The sequence below is a fragment of the Lagopus muta genome, chromosome 2 (assembly GCF_023343835.1).
Source record: "Lagopus muta isolate bLagMut1 chromosome 2, bLagMut1 primary, whole genome shotgun sequence".
Taxonomy (NCBI): Eukaryota; Metazoa; Chordata; class Aves; order Galliformes; family Phasianidae; genus Lagopus; species Lagopus muta.
Genome location: NC_064434.1, coordinates 61,720,283 through 61,739,926, shown reverse-complemented (window position 1 = coordinate 61,739,926; position 19,644 = coordinate 61,720,283). Strand labels below are relative to the sequence as shown.

General features: G+C 44.8%; 1 protein-coding gene across 1 annotated transcript in view; it reads left to right on the top strand.

The window, feature by feature from the left end:
* The first annotated feature begins 18,531 nt into the window (after positions 1-18,531).
* Positions 18,532-19,644, top strand: part of AKAP12 (A-kinase anchoring protein 12) — a 31,344-nt gene continuing 30,231 nt past the window's right edge. Inside the window, exon 1 of the mRNA XM_048936136.1 lies at positions 18,532-18,732. Coding sequence (XP_048792093.1) covers positions 18,652-18,732 — 81 coding nt within the window. The 5' untranslated portion in view covers positions 18,532-18,651. The remainder of the gene's footprint in view (positions 18,733-19,644) is intronic.

The following is a 19,644-nucleotide window of genomic DNA, read 5'->3' as shown; positions in this document are numbered from 1 at the left end:
AAATAAAAGGGCCATATATTCAAAATGCATGAGTCTTGATTTGCACCAATAAAAGCCACAGGGCCATGCATCTTACAGGAAGCTGTATATGCATAATTCATACCAGTGAACGTAAATGGCTGCTTGCATATGCATATACCTGTTTTCATATGCCTTTACCAATACACTGGAGTAATCACTTGCCCATAAATGCACATGCATCTTCAGATATGAGATTAGAACGTGTCCCCTGGCATCTTTACACATATTTCTGTTTCTTCCCCCTGCTCTCTCAATTATGCCTTGTAAGAGGTCCTCATAAATCTCCACCTTTCTGCTGCGTTTTTTCCTCCCACCACCCTTTTTATAACCAGGCCTGCAGATCTTTGTTATTTCTGTGGCATTTCCAGCACTGCTTTCTGTAAAGTCATCTCAGACTTTTCTATTTTTAACTGAGTGACAATGTGGTTATCATTTCACTCTTTGTCCTAGGCCATGCCCTGACCACCTTGCCCTACTTCCTTAGGACAAGCCATCCCCAAACTAGATGTCTGCCTCCCTGGACTCCCATCACCTGAGCGTGTCTTGCTTTTGTGGGAAGGGCTGCAGTCAGAAGCATGAAGATGAAGAACATCCAGCATGCAGGTAGCAGCAGCACTGCTCTCAGGACTGCCGAAGCCTCTTTAGTGATGCCTTCCCCCTGTTTATTTTTGGCCAGGGATATACTCTTTCATACATGTTTTGTATATCCCTTAGCATCATTTTGTGCTCACTTTTAAATGCAAAAAGTCAAAACTCTGCACTGGGCTGAACCAACCCAGGGACCTCAGCTACTCCTCATACTCCTTACCCTCCAGACCATTCCCAGTCTTCAGAGCCCTCCTTTGGATGCTCTTTGACAGTTTTATGTCCTTCTTACATGGTAGCACCTAAACCTGCACCCTGTGCTTGATGTGAAGCTGCACTAGCAGTCTTGCCAAGAGATGAGTGAAGGAACAAATCACTGCCTCTCACCAGCCCCAGTGTTTTGATATAGTCCCTAAATACAGGTGTCTGCCAGTGACATAGAATGCTCGGTGTTGATTCAGCCATCCACACTCACTAAGCTGTCAGCTCCCTGTGCCACTGGGTGATCTGGGCATATGGGTCTTATTCAAATCCCATTTCTGTCAAATGAAGTCAGAGTGCAAGCAATGTTTGTACTGGGGTTTGGCTTGCTATCAGCAGTGCATGCTGCAGAACAGGCCTGCCAGCTACCCCTCCCGGGCTTTTGGATACAGTTGGCAGATCCTGTGCACTGCTTCACTGTGTTACAAAAACCATGAGAATGGTTTTTGGTCCCAGATTGGTGGTCCTATGGCTGGGTTCACGGCATCTGCAGGGATGGGTGGCTGTGATACAGGATGAGGTAACAAAAGCCAAGAAAAAGAAGGAAATCCTCCAGTCTCCAGTACAGATGCTGAGGAATGTGTACCATAAACCAAACCCAGATGTCTTGACTGATGAGCAAGTGCTATCTTTAATCTCTTATCTTTCCAGCTTTGAGTTTCATCATCATGCTAAGTGCCCCTATCCTTGCACTAGTCTAATGATTACTTTCTCCAAAGGGTTGAGGCGTGATTCAGAAGCAGAATGGTGACTCCTCACATCAGATTGAGTTACCATCTGTCTCACACACACTTTAGCTACAAGCTGCCAAATAGCTTCCATGTCTGAAAAACACAGCTGGAACCCAGCTTCAAAAACACTGCTACAGCCACCAGCAAGTAGGTACCTCAGGACAAGGAGCTGCCTTCGCTGACAGCACAGTGCTGCAGAGATGCAGTTACTGTGACTCGGATTTAAACTGCTTTCTTCTAGAACTCAGGCTCTGTGGACTTTTTTTTATTATATAAATATATATATGACACTCTAAAATGCTATACAAATGTAATGCTTTTATGTAGGAATGTTACACGTCACCACTACACACAGTCAAAGCAGCATCATGTCAAGGCGAAGGAGGTAGTGCAGAGAACCATTAAGTGCCATTTCATGTACACGCAGGTGGTTCATTCGAGAAAGAAAAATGGAGATGTCAGGAGGGATGAGTGATGGAGGCTGCCGGCAGGCAGCAGAGCCCCGGCTACAGCTACAGTGTGCCTAGGGGAGGAGAGCAATGTTTGTCCCTGCTTCATCTGTGCTAATTTAGTCTGCATACTGAGTGTAAAATGAGAAAAAAAATGAGATATTTGGATTATGGAATTAGCTTGACTCCCATAGAGTATGGATAGAAATGTTTCAGCATGGCTAATATTTTGAAACCTTGCAAAGACGTGAACAAGATGCTAAGCTGTATTAGTACAGCTCCCTCAGGATGCAATAATTTACCTGCTTGCAGGCATCACCAATCACATATGGTACCACTGGTTGACTGATACCTCCTCTTGTACCTCCTCAGGGAGGCATCCTCTTACTGTAAGTCACTGAAACTCCCTGAAGGGATGTGAGATGGAGGATGTGGCATGCCTGTCCCAGCAATGGAGGTATCTGCCACACAGCAACTCTGCAGCAGCCAGAGCATCCACAAACAGATATTAGAGCTGCCTGGCATTTGTGCCTCAGCAGCGTGGGGAACAGGAGGTTCTCACAGCCTTAACTGTGCTGGGGACAATGATGTCTGTGGTGGCACTGGCAAAATAGAGGTGGAGGTAACTGTCTTTTGGAGCATGGTGCTTTCCAGCTGCTTTATTTGAAAAATGTAACATCTATGTATACTCACTCTTTCACACACATTTGCGTATAGGGTCACACACACATACAAAGAGCTCTTTCCAGCACAGGGGAGGAAACAAGCCAGGTTACATGCATGAATAATGAAATGGAAAAGTTGCCCAGGGATGCACTCCCAGACAGCTGTGGTTGCTGTGCTGTGACACTGTCATGGAAGCGTCACCTTCTGAATACAGAGATTTTGGATAACAAAGAAAGCCTTGCAACTGACCTGGGTATTTATCTTTAAAAGCAAACATTAATGCTATTTCAACCGTCAAAATAGAGCCTCATCACCTGTTTGGGCTTTTATCCTCCATGGCTGCTCCATGATGCTCCCCTGACACTGCCTCCTCCGAGATCCTGGGAGCCAGAAGCCTGCTCTGCTGGAGAAAGGTGACCGAAGAGGCTGAGACGTGTGCATCTCCCTTCTCTGAATGACCAACAATTCAGTTGAAGAAATATTTTTTTCTGTTCCTTCCATTTCTTATTCTCAGCCAGGAGTACCAACAGATGCGGAAGCAGGAAAGCTCCAAGATGAAGATGGAGACATCCCAGCTGGGTCCCCCAGGCTGCCTCACTTGCTTCCCCATGGGTCTTCAGGATGTTGCCTGGAGGAGCAGGCCCCAAGGCACAATCTGCAGGTTCTGTAGTGCCACCTGTATCAGCTGGTGGGGATCCTTTCCCACCATCTGTCTGCCAGGAGGAGGGAAATGTCACATGGGAGCTTCATGTTTTGCCCTCAGTAGAGAATTAGCCATGCTTATTTGATTGACAAATAATGAGACTTCATTCATTAATGTCATGGGCAGCTCCAAGGAAAGCAGCTGATGCTGCTGGGAGGGATGCTGCTCCCCTGAGTCAGGCCACCTTTGGTCTTGGACATTGCTTTGGGTAATGCTGTACTTGGTCTCAAAGGCAGCATGCAGTAACAGGAGCAGCAATGTACAGCGGCCTTGGCTAATGTGTCTCACACTGGGCATGAATTGCAGCCAACCCTGAGATCAGACTCCTCCTCGCCAAGAGTTTATGCTGCCAATAATGCTCTTAAGAAAGGAATGATTGCAGACTCTGAGCCATGAGGCAACTATGACTGAACTCAAATCGTGCACTGTATGTAAATATATCTGTACTAACTTGCGCAAGCATGTGCATAGAACTTACCTATGTATTGACACATTTTCAGTATTTTCAGTCCTTGGCAGCCGAGTCTGTCTATTTCAATGTAGCCTCTCTAGAAAGAAAGGCTGTATTCAAACAAGTGTTTGAGCAAAAAAGAGATCAAGCTCCAAGCCTAACTAACCGAAGCAGTTATATTGCTACAAAACCCCTGTGAAATCAGATTAGAACAACCTATTTCAGCTCAGCTTGAACCACAGTTTTCCTGGGTTTGATCAAATTGAATAAATCTGCTTCAAATGGGTTGTTGCACTGATTTCATGCTGCCTTAATTAAATGGTTTCAAATCAAGGTGACAGTTAAATCAGTGCAAGATAATGTGTAGAAACAAAATTATTATAATCTACACATAAGAAGCAGAAGTAAATCTTTTTGCTGCATTAACACAGGTCATGTAATGGATTGCTATACAAAGTATAACAAGTATTAGAACTGATAAACATTTATTTGCATATGATGTTTTACTTCAAAAACTCACATGGCTTCCATGACCAAAAACTTTCTTATTTTCAATCTATTAACAGTGGCTGATGTAAGGAAAAATGCACTTTCCTCTCTACAACTCAAGACCTTCTGAAATTGTTGTTGTAGCTATAACAGTTGATGTGACAGTTCTCCTCATCCATCCCACACTGTTGCCTGACACAAGCTGCATTGTGCTACCCCAACATGGGGTACTTTCTCACCAGCTGTGCTGCCTGATTTCTTTCCTACTCTCCTCCAGAAGCAGGAAAGCTTTTCCTGCATGTCTTGATATCCTGAAGAAGATGGCAAACCCATTGGATAATCCCACAAGAAAGCTTTCTTCTAATTTGTAATTTGAAAAGATTATCCTGAACTTTTTGCTTTGAGAATGCATTTCAAAAGTGGTGAAATTGCTAAAAAATGCCATTGACTGCTGGTGCCCTGGATAGCACAGATCCAAACACAGACAAGACAGAGCAATTATGTTTTCTCTTTGGGTACAGACTTCTATTCCCCTACGAGACTACAAGTCTTTTTTTTTTTTTTTTAAGTTCCCATGTTTCTAATATTGTTTTGAGAAAATTATATCCACTTCTTCTTGAGGGGAATTTATTTACTTTTTTAGTGAATGGCAGATGACTACACTGTACATTTTGTTTGTACAAAAGGGAGCTCCCCCAGATCAGGATGTAAAGACTAACATTGACAGCTCTACAAGACGGTCTTGCTTTGCCTGGCGTGCCAGATTTATTTTACATAATTCATATTTCAGATATCTTCAAATATTTCCTCTGCTTTGGTTAAACTACTGACACACATAATGCGTTTTTGCATTTTTGGATGGAAGCAGAACATTCCTGAGTAGAGAGGGTGCCAGACTAAAAAGCTGTTTTTAAAAAATACTTAATATTATTAGACTATTAAAAGTGAATGATTCTGGCAGTTTAATTGCTATTTCATAACATTCTGTGTTTACTTTTTGGATTTTGCCTAGATTATGTAAACAGACATCAGGTTAATTTTTACTTGCAGCTAAACTTTTTTTTCAACCACCACCAATCTTGGCTCCTTTGTGCTAACACAGTATGTTGATGTGAGTATTTGTAAGCATAACAAAGATTGTGAAAACCTAAACAAATGGAATAAGGAAAGGAGAAATGGAAGGGGAAAAAGAGAGGAGAGGAGAGGAGAGGAGAGGAGAGGAGAGGAGAGGAGAGGAGAGGAGAGGAGAGGAGAGGAGAGGAGAGGAGAGGAGAGGAGAGGAGAGGAGAGGAGAGGAGAGGAGGAACATTTCCACTAATAACTTTTTTTTCTTTTTCAAAAGTTCACCCTGACACTAAATTCTATGGTGTCTTTTTACGACACTAAATTTTGGGGTGTCATTACTTTGTTTAATTGTGCAGGACAGTAAGATTAGTAAGAAAGCCCCTAGAAATTAACTTTCAAATTAAATAAAAATTATGTGGAACAATAATTATTCTGTGCATTTGAAGTTTCATTTTTTCACTTTGACTTCGGTAGCAGTTGGATCAGAGCCTGCAATTATTTTTCTCTGAAAAATAGGTGGCATTTTAGAATCAAAGTTCTTCCAGACACTGTACAACTCCCTGTATTGAAGTTTAAAGGTATATGTAGTGGCCCTACATTCTCTCATGCAGTTTTTAGCAATCTCATCCCACATCACCAAAAATATCTGCAGAAAATGTTGATGGCATTTTTCATGACCAAGGAGAATAAGTATAAAAAGCAGGACAGTTTAAAAGGATTAAGATTGCTTTGCTGAGATACTATTGAACAATGTCTCCTACCCATGTTACGTATTTGTAACAGAGCATTATCTTGCTAGACGACTACTTGGCTGCATGTTTTTAATCTAATGGAATGCTCCCAAATATTTCCTCCTTGGATGGATACCATGGGACATTACAATAGGACTTTACTCTGTAACTAAGGATGCCCCCTGAAAAGCAGAGTACTAAGCCATTTAGTCCTCCTCCATTGTACTTGCCTCTTGCATCAGCTTTCAATAAACAATGACTAAATTATTCATCTCCTTCATTTGCTCAAGTGCAAAAGTGTGGATTCTCGTATTGAGTCTAGACATGCTGGAAAACTGGCACAAAGTAAACATTTGCTGAATTCACTGTGCTTTCCCCCTTGTGTAACTGAGGAGCTGAAGAATGAAGGAATATAAAAATAAACATTGACATTAACTCATCCAGTATCTTTTATCTGAGCAGGCTCTTCACCTGTACTGACTGTGAATCAGAAAAACAGGACACAGCCAGTGGTCAGGTTCTTCAAATCTTTGCTTCAAACAGAAAATTATGCAGTATTTAAAAATAAATTAATTAATAATAATAATAATAATAATAAGACAACAACATTTTCAAAGAAACTTTATTCATTCAAAAAATCTCCTCCTAAATTTATTAACAGATACATCCATCTTGGCTGAGGATAGACAAAAGCCTCTGAAGCAGAATACCTGGAAAACTGGACATGGAGACATCGTAGAAGAACACTCGGACTTGGAACATGATGGCATTGAAAGTAAAACTAGCAAAAAACAAAAAAATTACTGCACCATTTGACATGACCTTGCATACTGTGTGAGCAACAAGATGTTCTCTCTGTTTGGATAAGAAAATTGTGTGTTCTTCACAAAGAAACATTTTAAGCATAGCTGTGCTCGTTAGTCTCCATATTTATGGATCTGTCAACTCTTCCACTGTAAACATCAGTGCTAAGGATTAGACCTCTGCTGCAAAGTGCAGCTACAGAGTGAAATGCCACCGGCAACAGCCACAGATGGGGCTTAAAGGGAATACTCTATCTCTTTTCAAAAGAGTTATTTCAGCTTTTGTTGTTGTTGTTGTTAAGGTTATGAAAGGTATAGCAAAAAGGTAAAATATAGAAAACTCACATTCTCAAAAACCTCTCTTTTTTTGAGTTACTAGGATCAAAACTAATTTAAGGTATGTTTACAATCTGTAAGTAACAGATTGCTTCATGACCTGGGCCAGCATCTTTAGTCAAAAGCATCTTAAATGATTTTATTGAGGCTGAGGCTGATGTTAACCTGTGCACATGTACTAGAGAATGAAACGTGAGATGTGTAAGTATGGGAGCTTTTGGAGGACTGGGATGCAGCGTAACAACCAATTGAACACCTCCACTGAGACCAGCTACTCTCAACTAACAGGTGAGAAGCTTGAGGCGGAGTGCTGGCCATTCAGCCCCTGGCCAGGGGTGCAGCCAACCCTGCAGAGGTGGGCACCAGAGCTCCAACCTCTTCCTGAAGACTGGAACAGTGCTGCAGAGGAATCTGTTTTGGAAGTAGAACCTGAGAGCTGACAGAAGATTCCCTCTCCCCTTCTGCAAAGGTCTGTATGCTCCTGTGGCAGGCCACTGGCCTCCCGGATCAGCTGAGGCCATGGATCACATACTCACTAGCTATTTCCAGAAGTATAGTTACAACCATCATTGTAACTAGAAGCCTTTCTCCTCCCTTTCCCCATAATAATTTCCAAAGCTAAAATACAAACAAAGAGGCATAGCTGAGTGCACTGTACAAGGACATGGTGAGAAGAAACACTGTCTTGTAAGAACAATATTTAAAGTGCCACTGATGCTGTATTTAGTTCTGCATTGGGGGTGGAAGCACTCAAGAGTAAAAATTTGTGAGAGGGCAATCCTTTCCCCAAGGGAATTTCTATCTCTGCACCACTATCCACTCCCTCACAGAATCACAGAATGGCTCAGGTTGGAAGGGACCTCAAAGATCATGAATCTCCAACCCAACCGCCACATGCAGGGCCACCATCCTCCCCATTTAATACTAGACCAGGCTGCCCAGGGCTTCATCCAATCTGGCTTTGAACACTTCCAGGGACGTGGCATCCACAACCTCTCTGGGCAGCTGTTCCAGCACCTCACCACTCTCATAGTAAAGAACTTCCCCCTGACATCCAACCTAAATCTTCCCTCCTTCAACTTAAAACCATTTCCCCTTGTCCTGCTGTTATCTACACTTCCAAAGAGTTGACTCCCCTCTTTTTTGTAGGCTCCCTTTAGGTACTGGAAGGGTGCAATGAGGTCACCCCACAGCCTTTTTTTCTCCTGGGCTGAACAAGTCCAGCTCCCTTGAATGGATCTTCTTGGGTCCATGGGTCAACCACAGCAGCTACATCAGGGCAATTAGCTCCTGCAATATTTCTAGCCCACAAAGATGAGGAGAACTCTTGCCTTTTGGGGAATCTGGAAAAGCATAGCTCTGAGCAGATTTGAGCTGTGTTTTGGATGGATGTATATGCACTTCCTTACTGAAAGTCATCATCCAAACAGTTTATCCTCCCCTGTGTTTGCACTGATAGTTTCTGTATGGTCAAGAGGAGAAAAAAGCAGAACAGAGCCACCCAAACTTCCATTTGCTTGAAAAAGCAGCCATGAGAAAATCCTACTGGGACATTAAAGCAATCTGAATAGGCCTGATACTGCAGTTTGGATGTCTAGACAGAAAAAATTATTAATCAGCTGCTTCCAGTCATATGTCACATTACTTTTTGGGTATGGCAGGTAGACACATTATTGCACGCTTTGGGGCAAATGGCCTATGAATTTGAAATTAATGTTCAAAGCAATTGAATCTGATTTAGTGTCCACAGAAATAGAAATTAAAATGACAAAATCATAACAAGAGAAGGAGAATGGTTACAAGCTGCAGTAGTTTCCAGATATATTTATTGCTTCTGGAAATCAGATTTAAAATACATAGTAAGACAGATATAACAAAAAAGCAACACTTCATTCCTCAATAGTTGTATTGGTCACTACATATTAGAGCTTAGAAAAAGCATAAGCTACGAAATAGAAAGCTATTTCATAAACTTACATGAAGTGATCATTTTCTCCCTAATAATCCAATAGTGAACAGTATCAACTTCACAGTGCCAAATTAAAAGTCCCTTGGTGTACCCCAGCAGGACAGTGCCTCTCTTCCCATTGCTTCTGGCTCTGGGTCACAGGCTGATGGCCAGCCTGAGCCTCTTCATTTCTGTGCATGGGCCGCTCACTGTCCTCAACTGTCTGTGCTGCAGAAGGCTGCAGAAATCATCTGCATGCAGAGAGATACAGGGGCCTAGATCTTCACTTCTCACATGTACTCACAAACAAACAAACATAGAACTACAAAGGATAACAAAATCTTCATCCTGCTGTGCCAAGCACTAGAGATTTGAAAAGAGCAACATGCTTTGAAAAGGCAGCCCTTCACAAAAAAAAAAAAAAAAAAAAAAAAGAAAAGGCATAATTTATCTCCATATGAACTGGGTGACTTGACAACCTGAGGATAGAAGCTGCCACGCTCCCAATCCCGGCAGGGAGAGTCTCACCACCATCTTTCTGGCAGCAGATTTATGTCAGCACCAGCTACTCACAAGAGTAAGCTTTGATAATATCTACCTGGGTTTTGCTGTCACATCATGAACTTGCCAACTGCCTGTGTTCGTAATGCAGCTCTTTCCCAGACACAGTAGCCAATGGTATTTACTGGACTGCTCAGGAGCAGAGTTGTTCAAAACAACTGATTTTAAGCTTTGCCAGGGGACTTAAATTCTGCTGACAGGATTGGATTTTGAGCCATGATCACAAGATGATGCTCACATCCACACAGAAGAATGGAGCAGCATTTTACAGCTTGTGATTCAACGAGAAATAAGCTATGAAACAGCACCCACAATAGTAAGGAGTCTTGTCCTTCTCAGAGGCCTTGGGGCATGCTGTACATCCCTGCAGAAAAGGCATTGCTCTGATAAATCCTGATCCCCAAGTAACATCCCCTCTGTAGCTTCCCATGAGGTGGCAGGTGGGAGGGTTATTTCTGAGCCACTCGAGAAGGTGTGCTGAAAACTGAAGGGAGCACAGTCTAGAAGGCCCTGGAAGCCAGCCCTCTGAAAGTATGATCTGCATCTAGGTGGGATGTTGGCAGAGCCTGTACAGCCCAGTGCTCAGGAACTGAAGAAGGAAGACAAGGCTTAGGTGCCCGCAATATCCTGCCTGGGCTTTGCCACCACTGGTGCAGAGAAACACTGACATTGCTTCTCCTCATGGTATGCCTGAACTATGCTTGCTCTGAGTCTGGAACTATGTGCTTTGAGAGACCTTGATCCCGCCTCATGCGCTCAGATTTGTCTTGGTGCCTGGAAGAATATCCTGAAAGTGCTGATTGCATTTATGGAAGACCTGCTGCTTTAACAAGAGCAGTATCTTCTGCTTGCAGACAGAGTCAGGTAAATCAGGACTGATTTCAGCATCATCTCCATCCTCTCCCCACCACAACCAGTGCTAAGCAAGGAGGACTTGGCCTATAGACTGATGAGAGATTAAAGGTGCACAGGCAGAGTGATAGCTCTTGATTTTTGCCTAAAAGTGATTGATAGAACTACATCCATTCATCGGAATAAAGCTTTTATAGCTCTTCTGCAAACTATTCTTGCAACCTTTTTGCAAACCAAGCACTATATTTTTGAAAATTTCTGTGTAATGCTTCCTTTTTCTCACTTTTTAATTCTCCTTGGTACCTCTCACCTTGTACTGATTTTCTTTGCTTCCCTATCCAGTCTTTCCTTCCTCAGTCTTTGGAGTCCTTAACAACCAACCCTACCTTTCTGCTGATGGCCACTTCATTTTTTCTTTTTAATTTTTCCTTTATTCCATGTGTGCAAGATGCAAAAGTTGATTTCCAGCTAAGAAAGGCTTCCCACCCAGGGAAAGTAAACCAGGAAAACCTTTCCTCTCATTTATTTCAAGCAACTGCTTCTGCTACTGCAGGCTGTCACTTCAGAAGATAAGGGCATGCGGTTCAATCCATGACATGTTAAGTGAATGTGAGATACATGCATGGAAGGCCAAGTGACCAAGTGACAGAAACTCAGGTAAATTTTGATCATCAGTACCACGAGTTCACCTTGCCTAGTCACCTTTCTTTTCAACTAGTATACATCTTTCCCAAACATCTTCCTCATCAGATCGTCTTATTTTGCAAGGCTTCTCTAAAATAAAGACGCTTCATGAAGTTGTTCTCTCTTTGCTTTCACATGCTCTTGCAGCACTGTGTTATTTAGATCTGTGCTTGAAAAAAGCTGTAGCTGTTCTTCATTCTGGCATCCCATTACTAATTCTGGCAGAGCTAGACATTTCTGTAAACATGGCTGGGAAATGGATATTGTGCTTTGTTCCAATCTCTGCAACAGACTTCTTCATGACCTCTGGCATGCCATTCAGCCGATGGGTCTCAGTTTCATCATATCAGGATTTTCAGACTTTCCTTTCTTACTTTTTATTTGAGGGAACCAGAGTTTTAAAAGACAAGGGTGGAATACAACATTATTTTTTTTATCCTTTGCCTTCCTCTCTGTTTTTCCTTCTGCCTAGCTTCCATGCAGCTGTTGAACATTTAAGAAAAACATGTCTCCCACTGAGCAAGTTCCCTACAAAAGTGAATTGAGCTTCAGGCAAGAGGAAATGTGAGTCCTGAGGTCACTCCTGAAATAAAGCCCTTGCCCGGCTGCACATAACTTTGTTGTTGTGTGTTTTAGGCATGATTTAGAAAGAAAAAAAATATTCACATTTCCCACAAACAGAATAAAGAGAAATGTTGATAATCATGAGATGATCATAAGATCTTTCAAATCTTATTATGTCTTCCTGGTATTTTCAGTGGTGTTTTCAGAGCCCACTACTTATATCCAAACAAAAGTGGGAAAGGTAGGATTAGGAAAAGATGATGACTTGCTGGTGCAAATTAGAGTTAATAGAGAAGCCTCCATGTCCTCCACACAGCTTGAATGAGAAGACAGAACCCTTTTTCCACATTTAAGATACACCCCCTGTTCACAGGGGAGTAATATTTCTGTCAGATATGAAAGTAGTTTCTAATCTGCTCTGACCTTGGTGAGAAATTCAAGTCCAAATGTAGTAAGATAGAAGCTGACAGGTCAGCCTGAAGAATTTGACGTGGGAGAGGCTTTCTTGCTGTCTTTCTTTCTTCTTTTCTTTCACTGAAAATCTTATCAAAGATCACTTCAAGTTCTGCGGCAGTATGACCAACCATAGAAATGACACCAGTCGTGTCATTGCTCCTGCTGTTACAATGAAGGCAACCAGACTGGTTGAGGATCTGCTGTTATTGCTATAAACAAATAAAGACGGAGTCCTTTAGAGAGAAACGTGTCACCTTTTGATGTGTTAATATTGCAAAAGTTGATCAGTTAGTTGTCAGTTATACCTGACACTCTACATCAAGACTTCTTTACCTAACAGCTTTGTACTTTTTTGTTTTCTAAGCTGTAGGCAAATACAGTGACCCACACAAAGGCTGTAGACATTTCTCTCAATTTCCAAAGCTTTCTGCTTATCAGGTGTACCAATGCCCTCTGGTACAATAACTAAGACAAAACCTGGATGATGGAAATGATCTTATGCACATCAATAATCTCATGTGTCTCAACAGAAAAAAAAAGACTAAAAATACTTTGTGTTAAGAGTCCCAGCTCAGAAATTATTCACAAGTCTGAAACATGATGGTTATCTTTCAGGCTATCTTTCTTTTGGATATTTTTCTGGAAGCAAGCTTATTTTTGATCACCCTAACAGAAGGTTAAAAGCTTTTGGTTAAAAGTTTGGATGTTTCTTTGTACTTTGTCAGTCAAGCGATGAACCTAGCATTTCTATTCATTGGTCATGACAAAAGTTATAAATTATGAATAGCTAAAGCCTATTTATTATTTGTATTACTGGAGAAACAGCTCATAGACAGAGCTGTTATTTTCATTATTTTCAACATAGCGCCTAGCAGACAGAACGAAAGTGCATGCATTGGAGATTCACAGCCTAATTTTAAAGTAAGGGAAAGGGCAGATCTAAGAGCTTCCCTCCATTCAGAGTATAGGAACTGTGTCACCCATCCACTCAAGAACTGCTGGCTTGGGATAAATAAAGGAGGGGCTCTCAGGCTCGGGGGTGAAGACTGGCGATACTGCAACAGGTACTTGTAGACCAATAAGTGTAAGATGAGGAAATGAGGAAGGTTGCCCAGCATGCTAGGCAGTGATCATAGATCAGCCACATGTCTGCAGCCAATCCATTTTCTGTAGACAGCTATCAAAGGCATGATTTAATGAAGGACTTTGAAGGACGCTACCCCAGCAAAAGGCAAAGCACAAAATCTCTTTTTTGAAGATCTCACAAAAGCAGAATGGTGATGACCATCATCAGCACTGAAGGAGAGATTATAAATATGGTAGCATTAGATGAGGAATGCTGTTCAAGCCAAAGACTAAAAACTGCTCTGTGGAGAGCCAGAGGAATGCTGCAAAAAAGGTCAAGGTAATGAGCTAGGAAAATCATCCCTTCTGCAGCGTTCTGGGTGGGCAGTGGCAGAATACGATGGTCCTTGTTTAGGCCAGAGGAAGAATGTGATGGCACTGAGATCTTGGTGGTCTGCATGTTTCCTTTAAAATTTGTTTTCCTGCTCTATTTGCTGGAGTTTGTGATCCAGAAAGCATTTTGCTGTTTCCCACCTGCAGTTACCAAAGTTTCCCTGGGAGTGCATTACAAAGAACGGATCACACACCTTACACCATTTTTCACACAGCAAATGTCTCTCAGCTCAGCCAGGAGCCATGAAATATGACGAAAAATGGCCAGAGGAGCAGGTAATCTCTGTGTGAGGGATGCAGAAAAACTTCATGATCTTCTTCCCATTTATGGGAGAGGACTTCTGAGAGAGGATTTGGCAGTCTGGAGAGTGGGCAAGGCCAGGTGCCTGTTGGGGCAGTGGTGGTGGCAACACACCTCAGGAAGGGAGATAGGTACACACAGGCTTGGCAGAGACTGCAGGGAGACAAAGAACAGCAAAGAACAGACACCTTACATCTGGGTCCTAGTTGTGGACATTGAGGACTCCCTCAGCAGCACAGGCTGGAAGCGTATCACTACAAGCCCCAGAAAGAGGTGAAAAGCAACAGGAACTTGCCTGAGCAAAGTCTTGAACAGCCTCATCTAAACAGAAGCTAGTCCTGTTTTAAGCAAGAACATGACCTCCAGAGGTCTATTACAACTTAAATTATTCCGAGTCCGTTCAAAATTAAAATTTAATTTTCAGAGAGGTGTCCCAGCACCTGATGCCGCAGAACCCTTCCATTCAGCTGCCTTGACAATGCCAGCAGTGCCAAGGAACTCCTCTGCAGTGCTTCTCTCAGTCCCAATCCCAATCCCAGGGGTTTCCTCCTGAGTACAAAGCAGCATCGCTCACCTGCTGCTGTGACAATGGGGCAATGGCATTGCAAAGAGCTCCTCTGCCTCCTTATCTCTGTCCCATGGGCATTCTTTTGTTGATGAGGAATTTCCTCAGAGCACTGGCTGAAAGGCTTCTTGGGTCAGATGCACTTATCTATGTGGCAGATAAAACACTGCCACTGAGGAAACATTTTTCCACTTTTGCCACTGCCACTGTCCCTGCCTGCAAGCTGTGGTCCACGCTGGCGCCCTGCAGTCCTTGCATCTGCACACCATATTATTTATTCTGCCATACCTCATGACAGCCAGATGCTTACTAGGAAACTAGATCTGGATCTAGCCTTCCCCACTCACAGGAAAGTTATAGGGAAAATAAGAAATGGAGACCGCATTGTTTGGGCAGTGACCAGACCATGCCATTCATCTCTTTGGTCAAACTCCCAGTGGGTCATGAGACTGCTGCAGTCTTTTGCCCTGTCCTGTGCCCTTTGAAGAACTGCCCTCAGGTAGTGGTGATAATTGGACTACTGAAGCTTCATGTGTTTGCCAAACTACTCCCACAAAGAGCAGAGTAAGTGAGGAGTGAGTAAGGATAGAAAATAAACCATGGGTGGGGGCAGAGCTTCCAAAATGGCTGCAGGATATTGAGCAGTGGTATTTGGGACCAGCTACAACGTGCAAATATGCACTGGGTGACACACTTGTTATTCAAATATATGGTTTTTACCTAAATAATCATCAAACTTGAGATCATTTTATAAATTGCACACACACATAAATACACATGAATAGATCTCTTCTGATACATATAACCTCTGGGATATGAATGGTTTAGATTGAGATGTTTGTTGTTTTGTTTTGTTTTTTCTCTTTTTTTTACATTTTGTATATCACTGTGATTTTTTAGAGTATTTTAGCTCCCAATAAATATTAATAAAAAAAAAAGTAATTAGGCAAATTGTTTTCCTTTCTTGCTGTTTCTTCCTATGGCTTAATTAGGGCCGCTTGCAAGCAAACTATTTTTTACATGGCTATTGTTGTCATTTTCTTCCTTCTTGCTAATGTTTTGTTAGGCTGATATGTATTAACTCCTTAGGTATATGCATTTATTTCTGGCAACATCCTGGGATTTCCTATCACAACTGGCTAAAAAGGGGGGGGGGGGGGGGGAGGGAAAGGCCAAAGATAGATGGTAAGTACAGCTGAGGAGAAGTCAGAGCACTACATTCTCTATCCAGATCTAAGATACGTTCTCGAGAGCTTCCCATTTCAAGAACACTTACATGATATGTTTCCACTTACCATTTATGCCAAAAATATCCCAGTGTGGCTCCTACTGATGAAAGCAGCAGGGTGTTGGTGTGAACAGGACTCCAGGCAGCCACCTCAGCTCCTGCACAAACCTGTGACCAGGTGCCCTGGGCTGGAGATAGGGATGCAGATGCAGAGGCGTAGTCTTCCATGCCACCCCACTGCTCCTCAGACACAGCCAGACTGACAGGGAAACCCAAAGCCAAGGCCACAAGTTGCAGATGGGGCAAAATCATAGATGGGACAAGAGATGTGGTTAATGTGCCAGCACTACTCTCATTACTATATTTTTGACTTTCTGAAAAGTAACCATGCATACTTCTGTCTGTAGTTTGAATATTCTTGCAACAGTGCTGCTTGGTGCCTTGGGAAGAGGACCATTTGAAGTACATGTGGCTCTTCCTTACTGGAAAGCCGAAGAGACTTAACGCCTGAAAGGCCTATGTGTAGCAAGAGGCAGTCACACCGCTCAGGGCAAAGGTCTGGGCAGTAACCCTTCTAGCACATGGGTGGAAGAGAAACATGAGAGAGCCCATGCCAGAGTCAGTCTTGTCACCTGTCACTATTCCTGCTGTATAGACAGGGCACAGAGCATGGTGAAAGGCTACAAACAGCTTCTGGGCCAAAGTAGGGCCAAGGGTGTAAGTCCTGAGGTCCCTCTGCTGGAGTTACTCCAGGAAAAAAAGCAAAAATTGCAAGCCATGAGCAGAAGGGCTACAGAGCAATTTCAAATGGCAGGAAGGAGGCTGCTTTCAATGAAAGCATTTGGTGGCCAACGAGAAGTGAAAATGATATGGCACGGAACTTGAATTATGGTACTTTTCCCTTCTTAAGCAGGATCCCCGATTTTCCCTCAGTTCCAAGCCCAAGGAGCCCACTCAGTTGCGGGGCTGCAATTGAGGGGAACCCAGCAGACAGGCTGGCCTTTGGGTGGCCCTGCAAGCTGCTGAGGGCTTGGTTCTGCCATCACAAGCACATTATTAGTGATAATTTACTACAAAAAAGATCTTGTAGGGCTAGTCTGGAATACATCTGTATCTACAGCACTTCCAAGCACCGATGCACTACATGAGCACCAGAAGTGAGAACAGGTCAGTGTCTCTGGGCTCAGAAGCCAGAAATGTTGGGAATTACTCAGTGGGGATTTTGCCCTTGGGGTGCAGCTGCTCCCAGGGGCTGGACATGGCTTTGGGATTCACTTATACCTCCCAGAGCCAAGCAACCACACATCCAGTTTTCACTCCCTTTTCCCGCTTTCCTTAAAACGAATGTGCCAGTACTAATTTCCTGAAGATGAGGAATAAATAAACAAATGAAAGATTAAGAAAACTGTTACAGAGATAAGTGGCCTTAGGACAATGTGTTCCTGGTATTATACACATATATATGAGGGTGAGTAAGGCTGGGCTGAAGGGAGGGATGTGGTTCTGCCTGCACCATCCCCAGCAGCAGTTTGGTTCTTGCTGAGGCTCCACAAGGTTCTTGTACTGCTGCAGTGGCTGTGTCATGCAATGACTTGGTGTGGCCTGATGGCTTTACATAAAAAGCTGACTATGTGCAGAGAGCAGGCAATTAACAGAGCAAATTGTTAAGAGAATATATATATATGTATGTATATATATATATATATATATATATATATATATACACCTGAATAATCCAGTGATTCAATGGATGAGGGTTGTTTCACATTTTCTAAAGGAAAATGTCCCCGATATCTGATTTGAACTATGAACTCAGTGGAAGATGGGGGGATTCACAGGGAGCGGCTCCCTCCGGCAACACAACACCGTGGTTGGTTTATCTCAGTGTACGTGTCATTTCCCTGGGGGTCCTTTTGGATGGGCGTGCTGTGTGCACGTTGGTCCCACTCCTGTGGCACATGGAAGTGAGGCACAGCATGTGTGTGTCTGGGTCGGGAAGGAAGCTACCACGTTGCCTGCTCAGCTCGCCATGCAGTCTAGCAGGAATTAATCAATGAGAACCTGTGCCGCATGGAAAAGAAAAAAAAAAAAAATAGCCTGCAGCGTGGTACCCCGTTTAAGGCATAGATCCCTGCTTGCTCTGCACCAGCCGCAGCCCAGACATGCCCCTGGCGACCCTCACGGCTGAGGTCGTCAACCCCCGGGCGCTGGTAGCGAAGGGGCCTCGAGCCCACCGTGGGGCAGCCCCCGGCCGGAGCGCCCCGAGGGCATTGGCGGGCGCCGGCTCGGTTTCGGTGGGCGGAGGGGAGGTAAAAGAGCTGAGTCAGCGCAGGGGAACGGCCGCGGGCTGGGTCTGGGGTCCGTGCAGGGCTCCCGCCCCGGCGGTGCCCACGAGAGAGAAGAGAAGAGAGAGGCCCCGGGCGGCGGGCAGGGCGCTGCCCCCCTCCCCCCTCCTCCGTCGCCGCTGCTCCTTATCAGCCCGGCTCGATGCTGCAAGGCGTGTCTGGGGCTCTGCTCATGTGATGGAGCAAGCGGGAGACGGGCGGGGGGACCAGGGGCGGAGGTGATTTTCCTCCCTCTCTCTCGTTTTTTTTTTTTTTTTTTTTTTTTTTTTTCCCTCCCTCCTTTCGCTCCCTAAAGGAGTTCGCAGAGAGCTGCGCTCCTTCATTCCCGGCCGCACCGCCGCCGCCCCCCGAGTCTCTGCCGCTCCGCTCCACTCCGCTCGGCTGTGCGGGGCAGCGCCATGGGCGCCGGCAGCTCCGCCGAGCCGTCCGCCCCGCCACAGGAGGACGGGGCCGCCGCCGCCCCCCCGGAGCCCGCCAAGGTAAGGCCGGGGCGGTGCGGGGCTGGAGGAGGCGGGCGGCGGCTCCGCAGCGCGGGGAAAGTTTCCTGCGCGCCGGCGGGCACCTGCCGGGGTCGGCGGGATCCTGGGGGCCGTGCGGGGGGCGGTTGGGCCGGGACTGCGCCACGGGCAGCGCCGCAGTCATAAAACTCACGGCGGCGGGGGGCGAGGGCGGCGGGGCCGAGTGGGGGCGGCGGCGGTGGTGGCGGCGACGCTTTTGTGTGCGGCTGCGGGGGGAGAGGGCCGCACCCAGCCGGGGCAGTGCTGTGCTAGGAGCCCTCCTGACTGCGGTCCTTCAGCCGCTGCTGTGGTACCCAGGGCTCCCACAGCCTTTCTTCTTGTTTTTCTTTTCTTTTCTTTCCTTTTCCTTTCTTTTTTTTTTTTTTTTCTTTTTTTTTTCTTTTTTTTTCCTCCCCATCTCTCTCGAGGATGCGGCTGGGAGGCGCGTCGGGGGGCTGCAGCAGGGACCCTCCCAGCGCCAAGTTTCCCCTGCTGGACTCCAGCGTCCCCTCCTCTCACATCCCCCCCCCCCCACTCTCCTCCCAGTCCCGCATCGGGCCCGCCGCAGCCCCCCCGAGCAGAGCCGGGCGGGGAGGAGGCGCGGGGTCGCGGTGCGGGCGGTGGCTGCGGCGCTCCCCGGTGGCACGGAGTCGAAGCGAGCCCCCACGGATTCGGCAGCGGCCCGCAACCAACGGGGGTGGGAGGGATCGGGGTTCGAGCCTGTGTTATTTTAAATAAAGACGTTGAAGAATTGAAAGAAATTCTTTTAAAACGTCTGGTGTTTAAAAATAGATTATGAATGAAGCCATTTATCCTTCTGGAATAGGCGTGTTGAGGGGATTCTGGGACTGAAAGGGAGGTTATGTGCATCTACGTGTTTACATAGCATCGTGT